General features: G+C 35.6%; 1 protein-coding gene across 5 annotated transcripts in view; it reads left to right on the top strand.

The window, feature by feature from the left end:
- The window catches only part of EML5 (EMAP like 5), a 115,611-nt gene that overhangs the window by 50,722 nt on the left and 43,288 nt on the right, over nucleotides 1-21,601 (top strand). For all 5 annotated transcript variants that reach the window (XM_050897795.1, XM_050897792.1, XM_050897793.1 and 2 more), the window contains exons 12-22: nucleotides 106-212; nucleotides 601-719; nucleotides 7,384-7,570; nucleotides 9,358-9,463; nucleotides 10,749-10,842; nucleotides 13,388-13,488; nucleotides 15,360-15,562; nucleotides 16,675-16,786; nucleotides 17,830-17,957; nucleotides 19,731-19,872; nucleotides 21,313-21,465. In XM_050897795.1, the coding sequence (XP_050753752.1) occupies nucleotides 106-212; nucleotides 601-719; nucleotides 7,384-7,570; nucleotides 9,358-9,463; nucleotides 10,749-10,842; nucleotides 13,388-13,488; nucleotides 15,360-15,562; nucleotides 16,675-16,786; nucleotides 17,830-17,957; nucleotides 19,731-19,872; nucleotides 21,313-21,465 (1,452 nt within the window). The remainder of the gene's footprint in view (nucleotides 1-105; nucleotides 213-600; nucleotides 720-7,383; nucleotides 7,571-9,357; nucleotides 9,464-10,748; nucleotides 10,843-13,387; nucleotides 13,489-15,359; nucleotides 15,563-16,674; nucleotides 16,787-17,829; nucleotides 17,958-19,730; nucleotides 19,873-21,312; nucleotides 21,466-21,601) is intronic.

Genomic DNA, 21,601 nt, shown 5'->3' with positions numbered 1-21,601 from the left:
ATAAGCATTGATTATCGAATCAGAAACATTAAGCAGTTACTTTGAACACTTTCTGGTTTGTAATTTAGGTTGCTTCCTTTTCTGTTTCTGTTTTCTTGGTGGCAGAGAATCTGGTTGATTCTAACAGTGATGAATCAGATTCAGATCAGTCTGATGTTCCAGAGCTGGACTCTGAAATTGAACAAGAGACACAGATCACCTATCGTCGACAGGTAAAGATTTTAGTTTTAATGGCAGTTGGAATGCTACCCAGGGTTTAAGTTGGTCTTTTATGAAGACCTGTTAAAATCTGAAAACTGGGGAGACAGAGCTGAGCCGGAACTGACCAAAACCTTTAGAATTGTTATTATCTGATGCATTCAAAATATTAAGATACAATAGAAAAAAAACAATGATTACATGTATTCCTAGCATGTTCTGTTAGAGTTTTGCTTGTAATTTAAAGACAAGGTTTTAAACAACAATAACCAGCTACAGTTATTGGCGATCTTTTTCAATGATATCAGTATAACATTTTTGTCGGTGATAACTGTGGCTGAATTCTCAGAAACATGCTTTGCTTATGAATCTCTTAATTTACAAGTGTGCTCTTTCTTAAAGGTTTACAAAGAAGATCTACCTCAACTTAAAGAGCAATGCAAAGAAAAAAGAAAAAGTGCAGCTTCTAAGAGACGAGAGCGAGCTCCAGGGAACAGTATAAGATTACATTTTGTTCATGGGTATGAAAACTAGGATTCTTTAAAATATACAAGCAGACTGTTTTGTAGATTGGTGTTTATAATTTAGTAATCTGATGAAAGACTTTTAGGTCAGTTGCTTTGTGATTTACTGTTTTTATTTATTTCTGTAAAAATAAATTTACACTAAATTAATAGAAAGCTTTGATGCCAAGCTAGACTAATTCTGAACATGAATTCTAAAGTGAATTTGCACTGAAACTGTAGCTGATACTTATTATTTGAATAGAGGTGACTAAATACAATATTTGGCTATCACCCGTATTTTTCAGTATCTGGAAGGTAATAGTTCTCTTTCGTGAATTATTTTGGAAGCTATGACAGAAACTTGGTATAGTTGAAGATGACTGGGTTCTGTACTAAGTGGTGTTTCTATCACTGTTTTATTTAAAAAAAAAAAGTATAAACTGTTTGTACCTGATCTGAAACAATTTACACATTCCTCTCTTAGTTTAGGAATTAAATTTAATTCCTAGTAGGTCCTGTAAGTGTGTTAAAACTCAGTTTCATTCTCTTTTTGGTGCTAATTTGAGTAACAAAATGACTTTCAGATGCATCCTTGAAATCTTATGATTTCATCTTTAGGATTGGTAGTCTCCCATAACTCCTCATAAGTGAAGACTTTTTCATCAGAACAAAGATGTGGTGTTTTAAAGCAAACTGGCAGTAGATGTAACTACATCAGAATAATGGTCAGAAATATAAATTCCCTTGATAGAAAGCAAAACCAAAGCTTTTATTAAATTAAGGCATTGGAAATCAGGTAATATTGTGTTTTCCTTTCAAAAGATACTTCTTTGCAGCAATAAAACTTCTTTTTAGAGATAACTAAATGCACAGATAAGTTACTGATACTGTCTGTCTTTATAATGACACTTAAACAATTTTAGAAAGGCTCCACATGGAATGCTTAATAAATTAATTGTCTAAGAATAGTTAATCGTTCAACTCAGCAATGTTGTCTGTAGAAGACATGGCGTCTGAGGAATAGCTTTGGAAATAATGACAACTGGGAAGCTTGGTACAGAGTTGTTTTTTTATTTCTATTTTTGACACTCCAGAATCCTCAGTTGAAGATTTTTATATCTGTGTAGCAAATGCATTAAGGTAGGTGGCTGTATGTAGTCTTTAAAATTTGGTCTAAGAATCAAACCAAATGATCCTGAAGAAGATGTAGCACAAGCAAGGGCCCTGGATCTTTGGGATTATTGTTATTTCCTTCACAACAGAAGTGAAGCTTGACCAGAATATCCAGGAATGACCAGAAGTAGAATGTCCAGTTGAGTTCTGTCTGGTTACCCAATGGGCATCAAGGAAACTAATGAAGAATCCATGCTGAACAACAGATTTTTCTCAGTGTCCAGGCTGTTAACTTTAAAGTGACCCACATCCAAGTGAGTAATAGGCATATTCTCTGATTCAGGAAGTCTGCTTTGCTTCATTTTTCTTTAGCTGCAATGGAAATGTCTTGGATGTTCCTTGAAAGTGTAAAAAGTGCTTTTTTGAACTAGGGGAATAGGAAGCTCCTTTTTCTTTCTTTGTTTTTGAGCACGTTGGTTTTGTGTTTTGAATTTGTCAACTGTCTTGAAAGATGAACTTTTAAAAATCTCTTCATATCTTGTAAGAAATCTTTTAAACCTCTGGTTACATCCTGTTTTGGAAGGGGATAAAAACGATAATGCTGAGTATGTGAGCCAGCCACTGACTAATACGGATGAGAAAGCAACTTCTATTAAAAGGTTAATCTTCAAGTGCATCTTTCTCTAAGAGATCTGATGCAGTCATGATCAGAAACATGTTATTGAAGTGGTGTACTAGTTTGGCCTCTTTTTGACTATTCCTGTATTTTCTTTCTGCCATGTCTTTGACAGTGGTGGTGGTGGTGGTTCAGAAACATAAAAAGGATACATCTTTTGAGATATTTAGAGGAACCCCTTTCTCAGACTCAATGCTTATAATATTTTCTTTTTTGCTGGCAGGGAATAAGGATGCAAATATAATACTTAGGTCCTGTATTCTCTCAAAGCTATGCTGCTGATCTCACAAGAATGATATATATTTTTTTTAATATTCAAAGGATTTAAGCAAAATCTAGTTTGAGTTTCAGGATATTCACTGAACTGACCTTATCAGAAGGTGAAATTTGGTTACAGTTTCAAGATGACATGGGATTTCTCATGCTCTTAAATGACAGTCTTGTGACTCCTTGCATGGATTCCTACCAGAGGGCTACAAATACCTACAAATAGCATCTGAAGGGAGTAGGCTATGAGTGGGGCCTGTTGAGGAAACACTATTGCCATGCGAAAGGTTTTGGTTTTGGTTTTTTGGTTTTTTTTTTAAATGTCTCTACATTTGTGCTGAAGACTCTGACCTCAACCATGTTTATTTTGACATTTGGTTCTTCTGGAGATTTTTTTGGGGGAGGGTTGCACTACATTCGGAAATTCCCCATATATACTTTGAAGAGTAACATAGAAATTTTGAAACTCTTACAGCATCAGACAAACTATGGACATTGACTCTTTTCCCAGAGAGGACACTGCTTGTGAAGTTGCCCGTTAGTTGGCTATAGATGTGTAACTTGCAATTGTGGGTAGGATCCAGCTTCAGGTTAAAGAATTTACAATTGTGTGCCTAAAAGTACGTGGTTTTATGTGTGTATCTAAGTCACAGTCAATGGAGATCCAGTCAGTAGTCAGTGGATCATAAGGAGTGATTTGGCTTAAGTGAAATTAAATGCTGACTGGTTGGTCAGCTGAGTAGCCCTGGAGGTTCCATTGACTGTATTGACTAGAACACTGTTGACTAAAATATAGGTGTTAATATATCTAACACACATGTGAACACCTACCTTTACATGTCTTAATCTCAAACTGAATCTAGTCCCTGCTCTTCATAACCTTGGTAATGGCGAAATTTTTTTCCTACGTAGCATTGAGGTAACTATCTTCTGAAAGTTACTGTCATATTAACTTGAATATCAGTCCTGGATTGATGGTTTGATTAGCTGTTGCTGAAGACCACTTGAAAACATCAACTACTGCAGAATGCAGCGTTTATTGTGCCTTGTTACATATTATCCAGTAACTATGATGCAAAGCTTGCTTTCGTTATTATTTAGTTTCCAGTTGCTAATCAAGATGCCTTGTAAATTACTTCTGTTTTGTTTTCTGCATGTGAAGAAATTGTTTCTCTTCGTGCTTTTTCTGAGATTAGCTAATAATCTCAGTTCTAAATTGGTTTAATAATATGGAGATGTAAGTACTTTGGAATTGTGTAGCATATTCTCAGGGAATAATCTTCTACACTGAAACATGCTTCTTTTCATCTCTGCTTGGACTGTCACTTTATCCTTCTGGTGAAAAGTACCTATGTAGTCAGGGAGTTAGTAAACTGGCATGTGGGAAAGACCAGATGTGTTTAACTGGGTTACAAAATGTCTTTGTTTGCACTGCTTGATATTTTGGCAAAATAGGTTTCATTTTAATGGTAAACAACTGATTGTACACCTATTTTTTTTTTTTTTAATAACTGGAGGAAGTGAACTAAAATCCAAACTTCTGATCATAAAAATTTAGAGATATGAGTAATAAGAACTATTTTCCTGCATCCTAGGTACATTTTGGATGTTTTGGGTAGTCCTGTGATGTATGGCATTAACGTACTCAGTTTCACTATGCTTAAGTTAGGGTATATGGGCAATTGTTATGACAAGACCTGGGAAAATTCTGAATTTCTGGGTTGCAGGTAGAAGGATCTGAGACCCTTTTGCTGTCTTAATGCTTTTTACTTTTATAGGTGACTGCTAAGCTTGTAAGAAATTGCTCAATGTTCAGTATTTCTAAAGCATTATTTCTTTCAGCATACATATTTTCATAGCTGCTTTTTAAAATATTCTCATTTAGGATGCATATTCAGCATTTTTTAAATTATTCTGCACTTGCAAAGGAAATCCAGTATTTTTAACAGAGCACAGTGCAGGGTGTAGCACAGGAAAATGATGTCTGAGCAACGAGAGGTCCAGATATCTTCTTTGGCACTGTGCCTGCCTTTGTAATCCTTGCCCCTGACTGAATGTTGTCATGTCCTTAAACTGTTGATGTTGCATCCTGTGGTAGGTTATTTTTGTTTTCTTTCTTCATAGTTACTGTAGGTCATTGTATATTATGTCCCTTTAAAAACTAGGGGCTGGACATCAAAGAAGGGTGCAGCCAGGCAGGGCAAGCAGGCAGCACTTTGGGTCAGGCAGAAATCAGCTTCAAAACATCCGCACATGTTGCTGCTGGGGGAAGTTGTTAGTGAAGGTTATGGGTGGAGGGAGAGCAAAGCATGACTGAAGAGTCTGCACCTGTATTGTGAGTCTAAATTCTTGATCACTTTGAGAAGAGCAGGGAGCAGACATATAGCTGAGCCTCAAACTGAATGGAAAGAGAGAGATTTTGCTAGAGACCTTGAAGGGACAGGAACTCAGGAGACACTGAAAAGTTGCTGGACTGGACCAAACCTGAAGTTAAGAACCTGCCTGTGAGTACCAATCTAAACAGTGGGTTGGAGGGAGACTTACTTAAAAGCTTTTATTTCTGTGCTATCACAGTTTTTGCTGGTTTAAGAAGTTAACTTTGCTTTGTGATCTAATGAGACCCAGCTTTGGAATTCACAGTATCGCAGACAATACAAAACTGGGAGGAGTGGCTGGTACACCAGATGGCTGTGCTGCCATCGAGAGGGACCTGGACAGGCTAGAGAACTGGGCAGGGAGGAATCTCGTGAACTTCAAAAAGGGGAAATGCAATGTTCTACATCTGGGGAGGAATGGACCTGGACCATCTGCTGGTCTGTTTAAAAACTTTGTAGTATGATTTTAGCAATTTTTCTCTAATCACATATGATCTGACATTAGTACCGTTGCGTGTAGTGTAGGTGAGCCAACAGAAACACAATGTGTTCAAACCTACTCCAGGTATGTGCTGTGGTGTTTTCCAGTAATGCATAGGTCTAGTATTTGTGAACATGGATCCATGGCTGGAGTTTTCAGAATAGTATTCATTAAGCTAAAGTTGGCCAACTGCCTTAAAGATTCATTACTTGACCAGTGCATATGGTTGCAGCGTGTACGCAAAGAAAGCTTTGTATATATATAATTTTATGAAAGACTTTTCTGTCTGGACTGCATAATTTCTGTGTCATTTAAACCTTTTAAATGTCTCATATGCAGTAATTGTCTTAATGCTATCCCATTCGTTTTGTATATGACACTTATTGGTATGTGTACAGATGCATCTTTGTCTTTTGTGATAATTTAAAGACCTGCACTGTTGCAAAAAGATCCTACATTTGTTTTCTTTTTAAAAATAATGTAATTTGTTCTGATGATACAGGCTTTTAATTAAGCAAAGAAATTAGTATCATGAGAAGTATAACAGACATTAGAGATTTCTGTTAGTTTGCAGTTGCTGATGGTGAAAGTTTAGTTATTTTGTTTGCCAAGAATGACTTGCTGATCATCTTTAGGGCTTTTTTTCAACTAGTTCAGTTAGAAGTTGGGTGCAAAAATGCTTAGGTACAACCTTATGATCCCTAGATAAAGATAATTCATGGCCAGTTCAAACACATTCAAGTGTCATTCCCTTCCTGTAAATTTAACTATATATTTATAAACGTAACCAGATTTTGCCTGCATCTTTGTAAAATAATTAAAAAGTTGATTTAGTGAAGATCTGTAAGAACAGAAAAAGGAACAGAAAGAGGTTAGCTGGGGATTTAATAGCATAGAAACAGGATGTGTCAGGAGTATATGGAGTATTGTTTATATCAGAAGAAAGGAAGGGATGAATTTAAGTTACGCATTTTTAAATGTTATCTCCATTGGCTGCCAAGGATAGCATTGTTAAAAACACTAATTTAAAACTTGCTTGTTTGTTTAATGTTTTTTAGGTTTCTGAGCCTCTTAAATTACTTCTGAAAGTAGGACCCCTAGCCTTTTTGAAAATGCCACCTTTGTTTTTATGGGGTACTGAATCTTAATCACACCTAGGAAGAAATGTGTATACTGTGATAGTGCATACAGACCTCAGTTGGGAATTGGCCTACTCATGCCAGTTGCTGTATCAGTACAGAAGGGAGACAGGTTTTCCTTCCAAAAAAGAAACTGATCTGGAAGAAAATTTATGCATTTGTTTTCTGTTAGCAGGTTTCCAGAAGCTTTCAGTTTTATGATATCTGTGTTGTCCACATTCTTGTGGAAACTTTTGCTGCCTGATTTTTAAGCAGTAACAGAGAGAAAATGTCCAAAGTATTCGTTTTGGCTATGTCATTTAATCACATGTTGCATGCCTGAATTCTCCATGTAGTCTGAAAAAATTACTACCTATTACTTCCTCTTCTAAACTAGTTGTGCAGAGTAACTGTTAAATAGCAGCCACCTTCAAAGTAATGCTAGTGGTATTGATGTCTGAATAGTAAATGAAATTGATAAATTAGTGTTCCTTTGGGAAAATACGTTAATAATCTTAAAACACCGAAACAGTAATTGGTAACTACTCTGAGTTTTTACCTGTGCAAAATGCATCTTGCATAATTTTATCTCAAAGTTTCAGTATATATGGTTATGACCTTGATGAACAAACTTTTTTTCTTTAATTAGTTACAGAGGTTACGACTGTCGAAGCAATTTATTTTACACTCAGACGGGTGAAATTGTATACCATGTTGCAGCAGTGGGAGTGGTGTACAATCGACAGCAGAACACACAGCACTTTTATCTAGGTCATGATGATGATATTCTTTGCCTTGCTATTCATCCCTTAAAGGACTATGTGGCAACAGGCCAGGTAGGATCCGTGTTTATCTGCAATAAGAATCTGAAGTTGTTACTACTGAATTTAGAAAAGCCTGTTTTGGAGGAAGGAAGTCCAGTCTACATTTATTCAGGCAAAGGACTGCATTTCTGTTCCAGATGGAATCATGTTAAAAAACCTGCAACATAAGTGTTTTTTCCAGTTCTTTATATTAATTCTGATAAGAGTCTTTAGTTGATAGGGGTTTTTTTAATCTCCTTTTTATTTAAGAATAGATTCATATATTTTTTCAGCATTATGTTGCTTCTTCATGATAACAAGTGGAGGAAATGTGCAATTAAAATGTATTTTTTTAGTATCTTAGTTGTGAAGTTAGCTATGTTATTATTACATTAATGTATTATTACATAACATAAAGTTAGCAGTTGTTATTACATTCTGGCATTTCAGTTTCATGCATTATGGTTTTGGTTATCACCTGTAGCCAAACTATTTACTGTTTGTACATGCAACACAGGTATGTATGTTGCTGAAATATTTATAATACTTCATTTTATCTTTTCCCAGACAATAATTTTAGGTAAATTTTTTTTCACTCATGTTTTTGGACAAACATCTCTTTCCATAAATGTTTATACACCAGGACTTGAAGGTTTGATTTGATGTTTCAGGGGTTTTTAATTATTATTATTGTTATTTTCGTTGTTGTTATTATATAATAAACTGGAGAACATGTGAACTGAAATTTTTAATAGAAATAAACTTTTGCTTATAATGCCCTTAATTTGTGTAAAAATGTTTGAGATTAACATAAATTTGCAGGTCAGTTTAGAGATTAAAGCCCTAAATCTGAGAATTGATTCTATTTAATTTTGGAGTAGTAAAGACTATGAATAAAAATATGCCTGGATTTACTATATTTTAAAATATCTTATGCTATCAACAGGATACACTCCATTATATACTGTTTTATAGATACACATTATGTACTGTTGTGTACTACATTACCTGCAGAAATTAGGTAATGCAGTAATCAAATTCCCCATGCAACACTGGTTCAGATTTTCCTGATAGTGGACATTACAAAAAGCTTTGCAAACATCACATACTAAGTTTGTGGCAAAACCAGAAATAGATCCTAGTTTTCTTGAGTCCTGCCCCCGGTCTTAAACACAGGAGAGTGTTCTTCTGGTTTTGCAGCCCTTTTTTGTGTACTGAGGTGCAAAACCTTTGGAATAGGAAATAATCTTGTAAATATTGCTTGTACATAGTTGAAAAGAATAAGCTATATTCCATTTCTTACCAAGTTCTAGTTACCTGCATTAGTGCCATTCTAGTGGAGTTTACTCCACAGGTATCAGTGCATTAAAATCTGACTTGTAAGCACTTGTAATGACACCAGAAAGCAAGAGAAGTCACCTTGATTTCTCAAACATAGAGTAGCTTACATACTAGCAATAAAAATAACCTTTTATTTTTAGACAGGGAATGATTGATAGAGAATTGATGGAATAAATATGCCACAGCGCAATCAATGAAGGGCTTGCTTCCCCCCACCGCCAAGAGGACTCTAGTTATTGTGATTAATGTGCCTAAGTTCTTTCAAGGGAAGAAAGAGCCAGCAGGGAAGTGGTATTTGTAAAGCAGGAGAAGGAATAATGTACTACTAGCCAGACAGAAGTAATACTAGGAAAATTTTATCACTGTAAATTTTTTCAAATACTTTTTAAAGTATTTGTCAATATTATACTTTTAAACAACTGTGTGAAGTAACTGAGAAATGAAAAAAAACCCATGGTTATAAATATGTATACTTTCAGGTTGGTCGAGATTCCTCAATACACATTTGGGATACAGAAACAATAAAACCACTCTCAGTATTAAAGGGCTATCACCAGTATGGTGTTTGTGCTGTTGATTTTTCAGGTAATAAGTATTTATTTATTTTTTTATATACAATTTTCCGTTTCTGTATGAAAATACAAGCTAATCCGTTCTAATGAGCAATTGGGAATTCCTTTACATTGAAGATTTTGCATTAAAAATATTCTCCAGTGTTCAATGTCAAATGAGAGAGCCTCTCTTAAAGTGATCATTCATTAAAAAGAGCTCCTGTGGAGTCTTACACATCAGGAAATGCAAGATCAGGTTCTGTGCCATCTAATAGCTGAGCTGATCAGTTTGGAATTTCTTTTGGTTGTATGAGGCAGGTGCACAGATCTTGAGTGTTGTGTCTGCATTACAATTGTGTAAGCAAATTTTTGAGCAAATTAGTCAGGTGTGCACTTTTTTGTTAAATTAAATCCTGCAAGGCAATTTTGTTAAATTAAATCCTGCAGTAGCACACTGATAAGTTCAGAAAGTCCAGTTATGAAGTTCTGGGCAGAAACCCAGCCTCTCTCTCTACCTTATACTAACATAAGAGACTTTCAGTTAAATTTTTTGACATTTTTGCACCCCATACATTGAATTCCTGTACCAATGTTAAATTTCCTCTTCTCCACTGGCTTCTATTCATTCTTTAATGGTTTGGATTTACTAAATAGGATCTCTAACCTCACAGTGAAGATGTATGATCACAAAGATGAGTAGTTTGGGGTCTTCGTTTCTTACCTTTCTTTGGTTCTCCTTTTTCAAGACGTGAATCTCATTTCCCAAATTCTGGCATGGATGCATAGGAATTTCAAAGATGGATACATGTCAGAAAGTCGTTGATCACGAGTGAGCACAAATAACTTCTTTCTTGGAGGTAGATGTGGGATACATGTCAGACCTTCTCAAAGACTTCACGCTATTCCTAAGTTTACGGATATTTCCTAAACTTCATGGTATTGCTTCAATGCTTTCCTGTTTAGAAATGAATAGGGATTTTCAGAGTGAACAGAAAATTCTCACAGTACAACCTGTGATGAAGGTTTTTGTCCAACTATGTCAGCAACTAGCTGAACAGAGGATTTGATACAAACACAGAGGATCTAATAGCAGTTTTTAGACAGGGTAACTTAAAGTCCTAAACTCCATCCAACTGACCGCTGAAGTTTAAAAGCAAACAGATGACAGACGTGCCTCTAAGCACGTCATACGATTATTTACCTGTTTGTACATTCTTCTTATAATAGCTGTGAAGTTATAATATTCTTTAATGTGGTTTCTTATTATTGCAATGTAATGTTATCCGTCTACTCTCTTAATCGTAAATTTATTTTTCTAGCGGATGGGAAACGATTGGCTTCTGTTGGAATAGATGACAATCACACTATTGTACTCTGGGATTGGAAGAAAGGAGAAAAGCTTTCAGCAGTAAGGTAAGCAATATATATTCATTAAAGAATAATAGTTCTCTAATAAATTAGCAGTTTCTATCACTTTAAGTAATACAGGTGATAACATTTAGCACAGCCTTAAAACTTTGGACGAAAAAACTGAAGCTCTGATAAAGTCCACAAGAATTATTACAGTGACAGCTCAACTGGTGAAGAAAGAAGACATAGAAGAAGTTTATTTACGTTTATTTGATGTGTTCTGAAATAATTTCTTTAAAACTTACTCCATGCACTTCTGTTGGCCCTCCTAGAGATGGTGATGTATGCTCTGCTTTTCAGATCTTTTTCATCAGAGGTCACATCTTTCTTGGGATAGTAGTTTGCAGTTGTTTTGCTCAGTTCTCTTTTCTTCAAGGTTCTTTCCTTTTTCTTTCTGAGTCCTGAGTAGCCTGATCTAACTTTGAAGTTAGCTCTACTTTAAACAGGAAATTGGATGAAGTAACCTCCAAAGGTTAAATATTTTGGAAGTTTCTTTGACTCTGCACAGATTATTTCATATACATTTATTAATTAGAGTTTTAATCTACAAGAGAGAATCTTATTTCTAATGTTTGAAACCTTTGACTTTGTTGTTTCTAAGGATCTATTGCTTTAAATAGAGTAGTAATGTGAGTGGTTTTTTCCCAACTCTGTCTGGATTCAGTATGTATACTCTAAATATTGTTCTAGGTAGGTTTGAAAGGGATTTATTATTCTCTGCAGATACAATTTAAAAAGTATCAACTTCCTTTTTATCCATGTGCTGGTTTTGGCTGGGATAGAGTTAATTTTCTTCCTAGTAGCTGGTATAGTGTTATGTTTTGGATTTAGTAGGAAAATAATGTTGATAACACCCTGATGTTTGAGTTGTTGCTAAGTAGCCTTTATACTAAGTCAAGGATTTTTCAGCTTCTCATGCCCAGCCAGCAAGAAGGCTGGAGGGGCACAAGAAGCTGGGAGGGGACACAGCCAGGACAGCTGACCCAAACTGGCCAAAGGGATATTCCATACCATATGACATCATGCCCAGTGTATAAACTGGGGGGAGTTGGCCGGGAGGGGTGGATCGCTGCTTGGGGACTGGCTGAGCATCAGTCAGTGGGTGGTGAGCAGTTGCATTGTGCATCACTTGTCTTCTTGGGTTATATTTCACTCTCTTTTTGTTATCTTCCTTTTCATTACTACTATTATTATTGTTATTATTATATTTTATTTTTTATTTCAATTATTAAACTGTTCTTATCTCATCTCACGAGTTTTACTTGTTTTCGATTCTCCTCCCCATCCCACTGGGGTGGGGGGGAGGAGTGAGCGAGCGGCTGTGTGGTGCTTAGTTGCTGGCTGGGGTTAAACCATGACAATCCATGAAGTTCATTATTGCTCTTCAGTGGCTTTTACTCTCATTTTCTTTTTAAACACGCTTTGAGTTTCTTATCCACTGAGGATGAAAATCCTGAATAGATGATATAGATAAAGAAGAGTACTTCCTTCTGGGTTATTTATTCAGAAGCCCAGTTACCTTGGCTTCTCTGAAGATACTGGTTTGGGCCTTTCATTTGTCTGCCTTTTATGTGATTTTTTTTTTTTTTTTTTTTTTTTTTAAATCCTCCTACTCTCTGAACCCACCAATCTCACTTAATTTTTTTTTTTTTAATCAAACTTTAACCAGTTTATACTGGATTTAGTTTCTGGAGTGTTTTTCCTCCTACCTACTCAGAAGAATTGAATAGAATTTTTGAGAGCAGCATCTATACTTTGAAGATTACAGTGTGAGTTTGGAAAGAAACTGGTTCATGCTTTTTGCTACTTGTTCATTTAGTGGTCTGAAAATGACAGAAGATAAAAGATTATTGCCACTCTTGAACAGGGAGCAAATATCAGGGATTAGAGGCTCTTCTGCATTTTAAAGAAAAAAATACTACTAGTAAGCATTTCTTTCCTTGCATAGATAACAAACATAGTTGAAAGCTGTTTCTCAAACTATAGGACTGAAGGAAGGCGTTGGTTTTATAGGCATAGTAAGAAATCTAAAACACACAACAGGTTTCAATGTTTTTAGAAACAGCTGAAATTTCCATTTAAAATTGATATAGCAGCATATGTTTTACTCTAAGAAGAAAAACAGAAAGATCAATTAAAAGGTGGATGAGAATGGCAATTTATTTTCAAAATGAGAGACTTTTAAATAAGATTTACAACTTAAAGATGTAAAGTTTCACTATGAGCTGTCAGAGGTTTAAATGTCATATGCCTAAACTTAATGCAAATATATATTCGTTTGCAAAGCAAATGCCACCTAGTGGATTTCTGAAGTAACATAATTACTCACCTGCTTTGGAAACTGAAGGGTAATGAAAATAGAACAGGACTCAGTATGTTAGTTCTTTGGCTTTCTTCCTCCTCGTAATAAATTATTGTAAATGATTTGGAAGTAAATGTTAGCAAGATAGAGAAGGTATACATTAGCAAAAAAAAACCCCAAATGAAAACCTATTTAAAAGCATGAATAATTACATTTTTATTTAAAATATTTTGCTTTGCATTTCAGGGGAAGCAAAGATAAGATTTTTGTTGTTAAGATTAATCCTTATATGCCTGATAAATTGATTACAGTTGGAATTAAACACATGAAATTCTGGCGTAGAGCAGGTAAGGAAACTTTTCAGAATTACAGCATTTTCTGTTACTTAAAGTATAAATATTGCATCTCTTACAGTATGTTTCATGCATTAAAGGCAAATGTTTTCTCTGTATATCTCTCTAAGTTAGCTTTGCACTAGTAGAAATGACACTAATTGGCATTATGGCAGTAGTGGGAATTCTTTTTAAGATCAATTTGCCATGGAGCTAGAGCTACACAAGTAGAAAGGACCCTGGATTTCCTACTGTCTGTTTTTATATCTTTAATAATATAGCACATCTGAAAATGTTAGAGAGCTGCTCTAAAATCATAGAACAGTTTTGGAAGAAGGACCTTTAGAACATGTATGTTAGAGTGGCACAAATATAAATTTAAGGTTATAAAAATCCACATACAAAAATTTAGACAAAGTACTTGAAGAGGATACATGTGCCAGCTGAGACCTGTTTGTTTAGATACCTCTGTTGAACTTGACAATTAAAAACCAAGATAAAGCAGCTTGCTTTATCTGCTTGAAAAATTTTGAAGAGTGAACAATCCATTCCCTGATATTAGCATGAACTTCATTGTTTCACACCTCAAAATGTGTATAAAGACACATGTGCTACAGAAGGCTAGCTTATCTGCTAAGAATGTTCTAATTATTCATGCAGAATTTATGCACATCAACTCACCTGAGTCCCTGATAAAGATTAATTGTGGAGAGAAAAGTCTGTGACAAAAAAAATGACACTAGTTTTCTCAGTTCTGCCTCCAACAGAAATTAATCAAGATTGCCTGAGAGCAAGCTGTTGAAGTCTATATAAATTATTAACAATTGTGCTTGCTATCTATAGAAAGGACAAAGTGTGTCAGAATATTTACTGAACAAATTACTATAAATTCTTTAGAAACAAATCTTAACTATGATAAAAACCTGGAGATGGTGATTTTTGAATAAAGAAATAAAATTGTCGAAAATGCCTCTTTTCTCTCTGGCATTGCTTAGTCAGCAGGAATCAAATTTCTCTAATGCTACAGCCCATCTGTGCAAAACTGCAACGGCACACCGGCAAGGCAGTCACCGTGAAACACACTTAGCAGTGTTAATGTGAGGAGTAGAGTATCAGTGCACCTTAACAAATGCCAAGTCTCTGAAATCTGCGCTAGAGCAGGTGCACTTGATGTGAGAAGTGACACCAAAGTATATGCCGGGGACTAAATTTTCATCAGTGCCAAGTGATGGCACAGAGGTTCAGAGACCTTGCCTCTGTAAGTATGAGAACAGTAGGAAGTGTCAGATCCTGAGGGGCTTCTGTGTTACACCACATGAAGTTTCTCTGAGGATTGTGAAAATACAAATCTGACTTTCTAGCCAGAAGTTACTATGTGTTATACCTGTCAAATAATTTTAGATATGGTATTTTAAAGAATTTTAAAATTTCTGTTATCCAGATGCCACTATAGCAAACCTCTAAAATAAAATTAGAAATCCTCTCACTGAAAACTTATCATGAAAAGGATGGGATGTCAAGATTTAAACTTTTTTTTTTTTTTCTTTCAAGTTAATTTCATTAGGAATTTCTATGAGCTGTGTGGTAGACGTTAACTTTTTTGTTTAGAAGCGAGTTTACAAATGCACTTCCTCTTTGTATGTCTACGTGGGTATATGTGCATATTCAAATCCAGATTGAAGTAGTAAGTTAAAAGTAAGTTTTTTTTCTTGAAAGATGCCAAATAATACAAAAATTTTATTTTGTGAGAACTCTTCTCAGGCTCAATTTTTTGGGGAGCATGAGCGAACCGGAAGAAAAGGACTTGTTGCTCTGGGTAAGGTTGTATAGTTTTTGGAAAATAATTCTAAGCAAACATTTGATGACTTGTTTTTGGTTTGAACCAGGCGGAGGACTAATTGGGAGAAAGGGCTGCATAGGTGCATTGGGAAGAACTGATACAATGATGTGTGCGGTATATGGCTGGACTGAAGAGATGGCGTTCTCTGGAACTTCCACGGGGGATGTGTGTATTTGGAGAGATGTGTTTCTCATAAAAACTGTCAAAGCACATGATGGTCCTGTGTTCAGCATGCACGCATTGGAAAAAGTAAATAATCTGCTCATTGTTTTTTGATGTCTGGACAAAAAAGTCTATGAAGTTAGGCCTTTCCCAAACTTGGGAATCTATGGCTTTATTTCCGTTACAGAAAAGCCTTGTGAGGTCCAGATTCAAAATAGTGTTTTATGCACGTCTCTAATTCTTGTTATGTAGCATGCTGTTTCTCAAACCCTTGTGGTCCAGTGACATCTTATTCAGTAGTTTTCATGAGCTCTTACTAAAGAAATAATAGTAACTTATGATAAGTAAAAGTACTTTTTAATTTAAGCATCCATAAATTTAACAGAATATGTGAGCTTGTGAGAGAGGAAGATGATCATACTTTTACTATTTTGTGCTGTAATTACAGTCTACTAGTAGAAGCATTCAATCTGTAGATCACTAAGTACTCTCTCCCCATTCTCAGCTTCTTTTGACTCAGGAGAGCCTTTAAGCATGTGCTTAAACGTAAATGGGTGTTCCGGTTAGATTACTTGTATGTTTGAAGTTATGTATATGTTTGTGTTTTGCTAGGTTAGACCAAGTTACTCCACCCTCTAATATTTGAGTTTCAGTATAGTAGCTTTGGACAAAGCATGTGTTATTCATATTGCAAGAACTAAGTTCTCTGAAGGAAGGTACTAATGATTTCAGTATTAAGTATACCTGCTGCTTCATTAAATAGCTGTAAATAATTTTTGAAGACAGAATGGCACAAATGTGCATATATTTGAACGCTAATCAAATTTTTGTGAGTGGTACTAAGTTTGGCTTGGAGTAATGAGGTGAAATGCGAAAGGAATATTGAGACTAAATAACAAGAAAAACATTTCAGTGTGTCAGTTAAATTATTTTTCTAGTATGGTAGAAGCTTATTGGTTAGAACTTTTAAATCCAGTCTGTGTACATGGACTGTACAGAACTGTGCTGCCTTCCTCAGGGGGAGAATTCAGTCATTTTGTTGCTCCTGATCTTTTCATCTCTAACATCTGTAGTTCTGTGCATTACAGTGTTGTATATAATCCATTTTCAGTATTGGCAGAAATCACTGAAAAAGTAAAGAAAGATAATAATTGATTATAACTTGTGATTTCCCCCCTCCCACCCCCCACCCCCCCCAGGGATTTGTCACTGGAGGAAAGGATGGTGTAGTAGCTCTCTGGGATGATACCTTTGAACGTTGTCTCAAAACCTATGCCATCAAAAGGGCTGCTTTGGCCCCTGGGTCTAAAGGTAACACAGACTTTGTCCTATTTTTTATTCTATTTAAAATACTTTCTTTAGAAAACTCTTTCTGTGGAATCGCTTTCCCCAATAGGAGGAAATCCACATTTGACATAAGAAATACTAAAAATTATTTTTTGTAAAGCTTGATTGATTCTAAGTAAGTCATTTTTCTGTTGGGAGGGGAATGGTGTGTTGTAGTGTCTGTTTGCACATTTGGTGTGTGCAGATCATAATATTTACCTTATTATTTGCCTGTATTAATTGATTTAACCTTGAGTTTCTTACCACCCAGGTGATTTTTTTTTTTTTTAAAGTGGCAACCAAAAAGTCTATTATATTTCTAATCATGAAGTATCTTGTCTGATCTTTTTTGTTTTGGAGGAGGAATGGAATTCAGATTTCTGGTTAGTTTTGTAAGGTATAAGTACATTTTATGACTTAATTTTCTGTAAATGCATCTGTCTTTTGAAATTATTTAAGAACATTTTCATTCCTATTATTCCTGTTTCTTCCATTTATTCTTGATCTTAGTGCTGATTTACAGTTTTTCCTATTTGACATTCTGGATAGCCTTTTTTCTTCCCCCCCACCGCCCGTCTTAAAATTACATTTGCTGTGTTCTGATGTATATGGTTTGATTTTCAAAAATCATGAATGGAAACACCCATTAACTAAACCATTCTACTACAGAGTATCTCATTCTCATATCTGTTTAACAAAAAGCTAGTTTTGAAGGTACCATAAATGCTAGCAATGTAGTACTATAGTTGATACTTCACATGCACATTTTTTCACTAAGACTGCCAATGAGTCAGGCTGATTAAACTTCAGAGATACTCACTTGAGAACCAAGATTAGTGTCAGTTGGGTAATTGCTAAATACTCCCAAATGAATCCAAACATACAGTTCTTCCATGCAGGAATATGTTTTTACTTGTTTACTACTGAGTATCTTTTTCTACAGTGAGAATGTAATGTGCATATGTGTGAAAAATCCTCTTTAAGGCATACTTGAGAATCTTCTGTCTTCTAACGTTTTAATGTTCTAGGTCTCCTCTTAGAAGATAATCCTTCTATACGTGCCATATCTTTAGGACATGGTCATATTTTAGTGGGCACAAAGAATGGTGAAATATTGGAGGTGGATAAAAGTGGACCAATAACTCTGCTGGTTCAGGTACATGTTAAATGTCAGTCAAATATTCCATACCACAAACACTATTTTATTTTTCAAGTAAAGATGGTTGTGAAATAACAAGCATTTTAATTACTAGTGAAGTTAGCGAGTTACTATCACTTCATAGATTTTTAATGCTAGGCTAGACCATTGTGACTCTTCAATGAGCAAAACAGATCACAGAATTTCATATACTAATTTGTTCAACAAGATCATCCTTTCAAACAGACCAAGATCATATTTCTGTTTTTAAAAAAAAAAAAAAGAAAAAATGTGTGAAACAGTGGATCCTCCACCAAATTCCTTATTAACTTTTTCTAAGTACTAATTACTCTTATTATTTTTTAAAAGTTGTCTCCTTGAGGTTTATTTTTAGATTTTCTTTGTAATTATGTAAAAAAAATTTCAGTTTTCTTTGCTGTACCAAACAGACTGCATTTCTTAAGCCTGACTACAAAACAGATTTTTTACATTATATCATCATATGATTTTCTTTCATACTTAAATAAAAACCTGTGGATCTTTAATTCACACTTCTGAGTGGCCAATGCAATATGTAAAGAACTAGATATTTTAAAGAATGTATTAGAACCTAAGCTAAAGAAAAAATCTAGATCATAGAATAGTTTGGGTTGGAAGGGACCTTTAAAGGTCATCTAGTCCAGCTCCCCTGCAATGAGCAGGGACATCTTCAACTAGATCAGGTTGCTCAGAGCCCCATCCAGCCTGACCTTGAATGTTTCCAGGAATGGGGCATCTACCACCTCTCTGGGCAACTTGTGCCAGTTCACCTCCCTCATTGTAAAAAAATTCCTTCCTTATATCTAGTCTGGATCTACCGTCTTTTAGTTTAAAGCCTTGTCCTATTGCAACAGGCCATGCTAAAAAGTTTGTCCCCATTTTTCTTATAGGCCCACTTTAAGTACTGAAAGGCTGCAATAAGGTCTCCCTGGAGCCTTCTCTTCTCCAGGCTGAACATCCCCAACTCTCTCAGCCTTTCTTCATAGGAGAGGTGTTCCATCCCTCTGATCATTTTTGTGGCCCTCCTCTGGACCTGCTCCAGCAGGTCCATGTCTTTCCTGTGCTGAGGGCTCCAGAGCTGGACGCAGTGCTCCAGGTGGGGTCTCACTAGAGCAGAGTAGAGGGGCAGAATCACTTCCCTCGACCTGCTGGCCACGCTTCTTTTGATGCAGCCCAGGATATGGTTGGCTTTCTGGACTGCGAGCACACATTGCCGGCTCATGTCCAGTTTTTCATCCACCAGTATCTGCAAGTCCTTCTCCGCAGGGCTGCTCTCAATCCCTTTGTCCCTCAGCTTGTATTGATACTGGGGGTTGCCCTAACCCATGTGCAGGACCTTGCACTTGGCCTTGTTGAACCTCTTGAGGTTCACATGGGCCCAATTCTTGAGCTTGTCCAGGTCCCTCTGGATGGCATGCCTTCCCTCAGGCGTGTCAACCGCACCACTCATCTTGGTGTCACCTGCAAATTTGCTGATGGTGCGCTCAATCCCGCTGTCTATGTCATTGACATAGATGTGTGTGAGGATTATTTCTCACGGAAAAGTTTTCTCTAGTACTAATTGCTATAATTTGCACTTTAAGTACCAGGGTGGTTTTTTTCCAGGTGTTCTGTGTTTCTATTCAGATATGTTTTTATTATCCTCTAAAGATATGCATGTTCTCTCTCTCTTTTTTTTTTAACTTCCTTAAATGTATTATTTCAAATTTCAGTTTAAAATGCAAAGTCATCTGATTCATTGTGTTTTTTCAGGGTCACATGGAGGGGGAAGTTTGGGGTCTAGCTACTCATCCTCATTTACCTATTTGTGCCACTGTAAGTGATGACAAAACCTTAAGAATATGGGATTTATCTCCTAGCCATTGTATGTTAGCTGTTCGCAAATTGAAGAAGGGTAAGATGCTTAGTATGAAAAAATATTTAACTGAATTCAGTTGACATTTACTAGCATTATGAATGTTTTAAAAGCAAGACTAAATTCCTTTCTTTGCTCAAATTATTTTATCGATGCTATGTTCACGAGTTATGTAGCCCTTAAGCTAGTGAATCTGTATGAAAGATTTCTAGGTGATACTGTTCTTAAGATTATTTGCAGTTGTACCACGTTTAAGTCACTGAATTGACAATAAAAGTTGAGCCAGTTACATAAATCTGCCATGTTGCTTAGAGTATTGCAAACTTTTTTGAACAGTGGAGGACTTAAAATCTGGAAATTTTTGGAAGAAATCTTAGAAGTAATGTTGAATTTCTCTTCTTTGTGAATGTTAGAAGAATCTGGAATGTCAAGGAAAGAGAACAGTCATAAAATTCTTACTCGTTGTATGCTATATAACTAAATTCTATTTTGACAGATGGAAAATCTGTTGTGACATCATATAGGGGAGACTTTTCTTAGGATTAGACCAGACTGGCCTTAACAAGCTTTTAATGATATATATGCTTTGCTAGACAAAGGAATACAATAGGCTTTATCTGTTTGGCATTCAGTAAAGCATTTTGATCCAAACCTTATAGGAAGCGTAGTTGAAGATGATTTGGATTGATAAAGTAAATGTAAGAAGAGTCATAAGCTGGCACAAGCAGGGATTAAACAAAGTTTCAAGTTAGTGAAGTCTGCTCAAGTCTTAAAGTTGATATTTCTTAATATTTTTAAGAGTAGTTTTGGCAGAAAAATAGGGACTGCGATGACTTAATTTGCTGATGAGACACATTTTGGGATGCTTCGGTGATCTTAAAAAGCACCTGTGTACTGTACAGAAAGAGCTGGATACTTCTGCAGACTGCAGTAATGGAAATGAGATAATATTTGGTAATTAAAAAAGGCAAGACTTGATGACTGTAAGAAAAATGTGTAGCTGAGGAGTAACTGAGGAGCAGAAGGCTCAGGTTGTTCTAGCTGATTGCAGGATGACAATTACCCGTGATAGTGAGGTATTTTTCCCAGGACATATTGAAGTATTCATGTAATTTACAAGAGACTAATCAGAATATTTTTGGTGTACGCTTCTCATCTGTGTTCAGCTGAATGAAATTAAACTGAATTAAAAATATATGGTAAATAGTGATTAATCTGTATTACTAATGTAGAACATATGTCAATTAATATGCAAATAAATGTAATCTAAGATTCTGGGATTGTGTACTTGTCAATTTGCCAATAGCTTCTGTGTGCTATCACAGATGTAGAGCTTGGCAATGGTCTTGGCAGTATCTAAAAAATTTCATTAGACTATATACTTTAAGAATAGCTTTCCTTTACTACTGGAAAAATAAATCTAAAAGAGGGATTATGCCCTGTAAATGTATCTGAATGCCATTTCTGTATTCCTCGTAGGAGGTAGATGTTGCTGCTTTTCTCCTGATGGAAAAGCATTAGCTGTTGGTCTCAATGATGGAAGTTTTTTGATAGTTAATGCAGATACCCTGGAGGATCTAGTCTCTTTCCAGCACAGGAAAGATGTTATTTCAGAGATCCGATTTTCTCCTGGTAAGTGATTTAAAATTAAGATTTTTATATCAAGGTTGTTCAAGCAAGCTTTTTAACCTTTAAAAGATAAAAGAAGTAGAGATTTGTAGTACTCTTTTTACATGTAACAAGTCAGCAAGACTAATATTAACATTTT

The sequence above is a fragment of the Gymnogyps californianus genome, chromosome 5 (assembly GCF_018139145.2).
Source record: "Gymnogyps californianus isolate 813 chromosome 5, ASM1813914v2, whole genome shotgun sequence".
Lineage (NCBI taxonomy): Eukaryota > Metazoa > Chordata > Aves > Accipitriformes > Cathartidae > Gymnogyps > Gymnogyps californianus.
This window is presented reverse-complemented; position numbering and strand designations above follow the sequence as displayed.